Source organism: Ciona robusta, unplaced genomic scaffold (genome assembly GCF_009617815.1).
Source record: "Ciona robusta unplaced genomic scaffold, ASM961781v2 AP042766.1".
Classification (NCBI taxonomy): domain Eukaryota; kingdom Metazoa; phylum Chordata; class Ascidiacea; order Phlebobranchia; family Cionidae; genus Ciona; species Ciona robusta.
Window position 1 is genome coordinate 22,373 of NW_028323145.1, and position 7,313 is coordinate 29,685.

General features: G+C 33.8%; 3 protein-coding genes and 3 non-coding genes across 6 annotated transcripts; 3 read left to right on the forward strand and 3 right to left on the reverse strand.

Annotated features, from left to right (window-relative positions):
- Nucleotides 1-9: 9 nt before the first annotated feature.
- LOC149722641 (uncharacterized) lies at nt 10-3,002 on the forward strand. Its single transcript, XM_089893743.1, has 2 exons — nt 10-720; nt 798-3,002. Exons 1-2 carry the CDS (start codon nt 664-666, stop codon nt 1,203-1,205), a joined length of 465 nt encoding a protein of 154 aa, XP_089749869.1. The 5' UTR covers nt 10-663; the 3' UTR covers nt 1,206-3,002.
- On the reverse strand, nt 1,801-1,873 carry Trnam-cau (transfer RNA methionine (anticodon CAU)). Its single transcript has one exon. It is a non-coding gene; the product is annotated as a tRNA-Met (tRNA).
- A 117-nt stretch (nt 3,003-3,119) lies between the features above and the next one.
- Nucleotides 3,120-4,048, forward strand: LOC149722643 (uncharacterized). The gene is made up of 2 exons (XM_089893746.1): nt 3,120-3,262; nt 3,341-4,048. Exons 1-2 carry the CDS (start codon nt 3,206-3,208, stop codon nt 3,746-3,748), a joined length of 465 nt encoding a protein of 154 aa, XP_089749872.1. The 5' UTR covers nt 3,120-3,205; the 3' UTR covers nt 3,749-4,048.
- A 295-nt stretch (nt 4,049-4,343) lies between these two features.
- Trnam-cau (transfer RNA methionine (anticodon CAU)) lies at nt 4,344-4,416 on the reverse strand. The gene has a single exon. It is a non-coding gene; the product is annotated as a tRNA-Met (tRNA).
- Nucleotides 4,417-5,101: 685 nt separating this feature from the next.
- On the forward strand, nt 5,102-5,704 carry LOC149722645 (uncharacterized). Its single transcript, XM_089893747.1, has 2 exons — nt 5,102-5,158; nt 5,236-5,704. Exons 1-2 carry the CDS (start codon nt 5,102-5,104, stop codon nt 5,641-5,643), a joined length of 465 nt encoding a protein of 154 aa, XP_089749873.1. The 3' UTR covers nt 5,644-5,704.
- Nucleotides 5,705-6,238: 534 nt separating this feature from the next.
- Trnam-cau (transfer RNA methionine (anticodon CAU)) lies at nt 6,239-6,311 on the reverse strand. The gene has a single exon. It is a non-coding gene; the product is annotated as a tRNA-Met (tRNA).
- Nucleotides 6,312-7,313: the final 1,002 nt, after the last annotated feature.

Here is a 7,313-nt window from a genome sequence, read left to right on the forward strand (position 1 = left end):
ATCTTACTAAAATTTCCAAATGAACCAACCGTAATACTAATGTGTTACTTTTTAAATTTCACTGTATTTACTGTGTTATGATTGTAGGCCCAAAACGTACAACACTTTTTGTGAAAGTTGTGTAAAAATTAGTCAGGTTCGGTATATCAATAAACATTACTTACAGGGTACTTACCTATAACAACAAACATGTAAGTTATAAAACAAAGTGAATACTCTAGCATTTCGCCCCACAGGATTAATAACAAATTTCGTTATCGGTTACCAGTATATTAGCAACTAAAACAACGCTACCAAATAGCTTTTCTAAAATATTTTTTATTGTTTTAACAGAACATGTACGAAACAACACGCAAGTTGACTATAGAACATAAGATAACTTACAATCCTCCGGAGCTTTCTTGTTAGGAATTGTCTGTTGTCCCGCCAGATAAATTTGTGGTTTGATGATAGCGTTGTTATTGAATATCTCAAAGTACCTAAACTAACTTAAGAGATAAATAGTTAATCAGTAGTGATAGTCCTTTGGTTAACTACAAATGCACGTAACAGATCTAAAAGCCAAATGTCGTGTTTATAAACTCAACGTCTAACCGTTACAATCACAACAGTTTAACTACCGCTGCAACAACTATACTTACATTTTAATACATAAATCAAAAAATGCCCGAAACACTCAATGGATTGAACAATATTGACGTAACAGTACTTTTGGCCATGGTAAGTTAAAACTTTAATTTAAAAATATTTTTTTTGAACTTGTTTTATTTGCAATTTAACATTTTATTTTATTACAGAGTATGAAAGAAGTCCTCAAATTTGAAGATAAATCTTTGGAAATTGTTGAAAAGAAACCAAATCTACGTTTGCGCCCACTTCGGAAATTGCGAGAAAGAAGCACAATTAACACGAAACATGAGCAGATCCCAACAACCAGAGGAACGAAACGTCCACGCAATACCGATTCGGAAAGGGAACCTCACCACGAAATTGCTTTGCCAAATGGGAAAAAATCGTGTAACCATGTTATTTCTACGATCGGAAAAGAAAACTCAAAGTGCTTGCAACGAAAACCTTCGAAAGAACGTTTTTTGAATAAATCAAAGCGCAAAAACAACGCTACACCTCTATGGTTAAAAGTAGTGAAAGAGAGGCACGGAATAGCCTGTCAGCAACAATTACGACAAACGACCATGCTCCTTTAAGTCCCCATATATACTATTAACAAAACTACTTCGCTTCTTCCTTTCTGTGCGGTTGTTCCAATCTTACATTTAACTGTTCTTTTCTTTCTAAGACTTTTATTTCTTCCTTGCGCAATAAAATTACCTAATTTAAAATTGTATGGACAGTTTTAGTTTATTCGTAATAGACTAAGGTAGAGCGTTGGCAATGTATAGCAGGAAACTGCGAGTAAAAATCTCCCCTTCGGAGAATCGAACCCCGGTTTCCGCGTCACAGGCGTTGACACTTACCATTACACTAACGGTAAAAAATAAGTTAAGCTGTTTGAGATGCAGGTGTGTTCACATGTTATTCGGTTAATTCGGTATCTTTAGGCAAACATCTGCGCTAATAAAATGAACTGTAAAATAATTATTAAATTAAAATGCGCATAGGTCTGGTTTTTAAGGTTTTAACCGACCACCTTGGTATTGTAACGGAAAATAATTAAATATCATGATTAAGATAACATCCAAAAGTTTTTTACCAAGTAAATACGAGGCTTGCTGGTATGCCATAAAAAATAATATGTGTTCATATCAAAATTGTATATATAATTATGGGAGTATAAAATATTGCCACGAGTGAGGATTGAACTCACAACCTTGAGATTATGAGACTCACGCGCTGCCTACTGCGCCATCGTGGCATTCCCAGTAATTTTGCTTAATATCTTACTAAAATTTCCAAATAAACCAACCGTAATACTAATGTGTTACTTTTTAAATTTCACTGTATTTACTGTGTTATGATTGTAGGCCCAAAACGTACAACACTTTTTGTGAAAGTTGTGTAAAAATTAGTCAGGTTCGGTATATCAATAAACATTACTTATAGGGTACTTACCTATAACAACAAACATGTAAGTTATAAAACAAAGTGAATACTCTAGCATTTCGCCCCACAGGATTAATAACAAATTTCGTTATCGGTTACCAGTATATTAGCAACTAAAACAACGCTACCAAATAGCTTTTCTAAAATATTTTTTATTGTTTTAACAGAACATGTACGAAACAACACGCAAGTTGACTATAGAACATAAGATAACTTACAATCCTCCGGAGCTTTCTTGTTAGGAATTGTCTGTTGTCCCGCCAGATAAATTTGTGGTTTGATGATAGCATTGTTATTGAATATCTCAAAGTACCTAAACTAACTTAAGAGATAAATAGTTAATCAGTAGTGATAGTCCTTTGGTTAACTACAAATGCACGTAACAGATCTAAAAGCCAAATGTCGTGTTTATAAACTCAACGTCTAACCGTTACAATCACAACAGTTTAAGTACCGCTGTAACAACTATACTTACATTTTAATACATATATATAAAAAATGCCCGAAACACTCAATGGATTGAACAATTTTGACGTAACAGTACTTTTGGCCATGGTAAGTTAAAACTTTAATATAAAAATATTTCCCTTTGAACTTGTTTTATTTGCAATTTAACGCTTTATTTTATTACAGAGTATGAAAGAAGTCCTCAAATTTGAAGATAAATCTTTGGAAATTGTTGAAAAGAAACCACATCTCTAGCATTTCGCCCCACAGGATTAATAACAAATTTCGTTATCGGTTACCAGTATATTAGCAACTAAAACAACGCTACCAAATAGCTTTTCTAAAATATTTTTTATTGTTTTAACAGAACATGTACGAAACAACACGCAAGTTGACTATAGAACATAAGATAACTTACAATCCTCCGGAGCTTTCTTGTTAGGAATTGTCTGTTGTCCCGCCAGATAAATTTGTGGTTTGATGATAGCGTTGTTATTGAATATCTCACAGTACCTAAACTAACTTAAGAGATAAATAGTTAATCAGTAGTAATAGTCCTTTGGTTAACTACAAATGCACGTAACAGATCTAAAAGCCAAATTTCGTGTTTATAAACTCAACGTCTAACCGTTACAATCACAACAGTTTAACTACCGCTGTAACAACTATACTTACATTTTAATACATAAATCAAAAAATGCCCGAAACACTCAATGGATTGAACAATATTGACGTAACAGTACTTTTGGCCATGGTAAGTTAAAACTTTAATATAAAAAATATTTTTTTTGAACTTGTTTTATTTGCAATTTAACATTTTATTTTATTACAGAGTATGAAGGAAGTCCTCAAATTTGAAGATAAATCTTTGGAAATTGTTGAAAAGAAACCAAATCTACGTTTGCGCCCACTTCGGAAACTGCGAGAAAGAAGAACAATTAACACGAAACATGAGCAGATCCCAACAACCAGAGGAACGAAACGTCCACGCAATACCGATTCGGAAAGGGAACCTCACCACGAAATTATTTTGCCAAATAGGAAAAAATCGTGTAACCATGTTATTTCTACGATCGGAAAAGAAAACTCAAAGTGCTTGCAACGAAAACCTTCGAAAGAACGTTTTTTGAACAAATCAAAGCGCAAAAACAACGCTACACCTCTATGGTTAAAAGTAGTGAAAGAGAGGCACGGAATAGCCTGTCAGCAACAACTACGACAAACGATTATGCTCCTTTAAGTTGCCATATATAGTATTAACAAAACTACTTTGCTTCTTCCTTTCTGTGCGGTTGTTCCAATCTTACATTTAACTGTTCTTTTCTTTCTAAGACTTTTATTTCTTCCTTGCGCAATAAAATTACCTAATTTAAAATTGTATGGACAGTTTTAGTTTATTCGTAATAGACTAAGGTAGAGCGTTGGCAATGTATAGCAGGAAACTGCGAGTAAAAATCTCCCCTTCGGAGAATCGAACCCCGGTTTCCGCGTCACAGGCGTTGACACTTACCATTACACTAACGGTAAAAAATAAGTTAAGCTGTTTGAAATGCAGGTGTGTTCACATGTTATTCGGTTAATTCGGTACCTTTAGGCAAACATCTGCGCTAAGAAAAAGAACTGTAAAATATTTATTTAATTAAAATGCGTATAGGTCTGGTTTTTAAGGTTTTAACCGACCACCTTGGTATTGTAACGGAAAATAATTAAATATCATGATTAAGATAACATCCAAAAGTTTTTTACCAAGTAAATACGAGGCTTGCTGGTATGCCATAAAAAATAATATGTGTTCATATCAAAATTGTATATATAATTATGGGAGTATAAAATATTGCCACGAGTGAGGATCGAACTCACGACCTTGAGATTATGAGACTCACGCGCTGCCTACTGCGCCATCGTGGCATTCCCAGTAATTTTGCTTAATATCTTACTAAAATTTCCAAATAAACCAACCGTAATACTAATGTGTTACTTTTTAAATTTCACTGTATTTACTGTGTTATGATTGTAGGCCCAAAACGTACAACACTTTTTGTGAAAGTTGTGTAAAAATTAGTCAGGTTCGGTATATCAATAAACATTACTTATAGGGTACTTACCTATAACAACAAACATGTAAGTTATAAAACAAAGTGAATACTCTAGCATTTCGCCCCACAGGATTAATAACAAATTTCGTTATCGGTTACCAGTATATTAGCAACTAAAACAACGCTACCAAATAGCTTTTCTAAAATATTTTTTATTGTTTTAACAGAACATGTACGAAACAACACGCAAGTTGACTATAGAACATAAGATAACTTACAATCCTCCGGAGCTTTCTTGTTAGGAATTGTCTGTTGTCCGCCAGATAAATTTGTGGTTTGATGATAGCGTTGTTATTGAATATCTCAAAGTACCTAAACTAACTTAAGAGATAAATAGTTAATCAGTAGTGATAGTCCTTTGGTTAACTACAAATGCACGTAACAGATCTAAAAGCTAAATGTCGTGTTTATAAACTCAACGTCTAACCGTTACAATCACAACAGTTTAACTACCGCTGTAACAACTATACTTACAATTTAATACATATATATGAAAAATGCCCGAAACACTCAATGGATTGAACAATATTGACGTAACAGTACTTTTGGCCATGGTAAGTTAAAACTTTAATTTAAAAATATTTTTTTTGAACTTGTTTTATTTGCAATTTAACATTTTATTTTATTACAGAGTATGAAAGAAGTCCTCAAATGTGAAGATAAATCTTTGGAAATTGTTGAAAAGAAACCAAATCTACGTTTGCGCCCACTTCGGAAACTGCGAGAAAGAAGCACAATTAACACGAAACATGAGCAGATCCCAACAACCAGAGGAACGAAACGTCCACGCAATACCGATTCGGAAAGGGAACCTCACCACGAAATTGCTTTGCCAAATGGGAAAAAATCGTGTAACCATGTTATTTCTACGATCGGAAAAGAAAACTCAAAGTGCTTGCAACGAAAACCTTCGAAAGAACGTTTTTTGAATAAATCAAAGCGCAAAAACAACGCTACACCTCTATGGTTAAAAGTAGTGAAAGAGAGGCACGGAATAGCCTGTCAGCAACAATTACGACAAACGACCATGCTCCTTTAAGTCGCCATATATACTATTAACAAAACTACTTCGCTTCTTCCTTTCTGTGCAGTTGTTCCAATCTTACATTTAACTGTTCTTTTCTTTTCTAAGACTTTTATTTCTTCCTTGCGCAATAAAATTACCTAATTTAAAATTGTATGGACAGTTTTAGTTTATTCGTAATAGACTAAGGTAGAGCGTTGGCAATGTATAGCAGGGAACTGCGAGTAAAAATCACCCCTTCGGAGAATCGAACCCCGGTTTCCGCGTCACATGCGTTGACACTTACCATTACACTAACGGTAAAAAATAAATTAGCTGTTTGAGATGCAGGTGTCTTCACATGTTATTCGGTTAATTCGGTATCTTTAGGCAAACATCTGCGCTAATAAAAAGAACTGTAAAATAATTATTTAATTAAAATGCGTATAGGTCTGGTTTTTAAGGTTTTAACCGACCACCTTGGTATTGTAACGGAAAATAATTAAATGTCATGATTAAGATAACCTCCAAAAGTTTTTTACCAAGTAAATACGAGGCTTGCTGGTATGCCATAAAAAATAATATGTGTTCATATCAAAATTGTATATATAATTATGGGAGTATAAAATATTGCCACGAGTGAGGATCGAACTCACGACCTTGAGATTATGAGACTCACGCGCTGCCTACTGCGCCATCGTGGCATTCCCAGTAATTTTGCTTAATATCTTACTAAAATTTCCAAATGAACCAACCGTAATACTAATGTGTTACTTTTAAATTTCACTGTATTTACTGTGTTATGATTGTAGGCCCAAAACGTACAACACTTTTTGTGAAAGTTGTGTAAAAATTAGTCAGGTTCGGTATATCAATAAACATTACTTACAGGGTACTTACCTATGACAACAAACATGTAAGTTATAAAACAAAGTGAATACTCTAGCATTTCGCCCCACAGGATTAATAACAAATTTCGTTATCGGTTTACCAGTATATTAGCAACTAAAACAACGCTACCAAATAGCTTTTCTAGAATATTTTTTAGTGTTTAACAGAACATGTACGAAACAACACGCAAGTTGACTATAGAACATAAGATAACTGACAATCCTCGGAGCTTTCTTGTTAGGAATTGTCTGTTGTCCCGCCAGATAAATTTGTGGTTTGATGATAGCGTTGTTATTGAATATCTCAAAGTACCTAAACTAACTTAAGAGATAAATAGTTAATCAGTAGTGATAGTCCTTTGGTTAACTACAAATGCACGTAACAGATTTAAAAGCCAAATGTCGTGTTTATAAACTCAACGTCTAACCGTTACAATCACAACAGTTTAACTACCGCTGTAACAACTATACTTACATTTTAATACATAAATCAAAAAATGCCCGAAACACTCAATGGATTGAACAATATTGACGTAAACAGTACTTTTTGGCCATGGTAAGTTAAAACTTTAATTTAAAAATATTTTTCTTGAACTTGTTTTATTTGCAATTTAACATTTTATTTTATTACAGAGTATGAAAGAAGTCCTCAAATTTGAAGATAAATCTTTGGAAATTGTTGAAAGAAACCAAATCTACGTTTGCGCCCACTTCGGAAATTGCGAGAAAGAAGCACAATTAACACGAAACATGAGCAGATCCCAACAACCAGAGGAACGAAACGTCCACGCAATACCGATTCGGAAAGGGAACCTC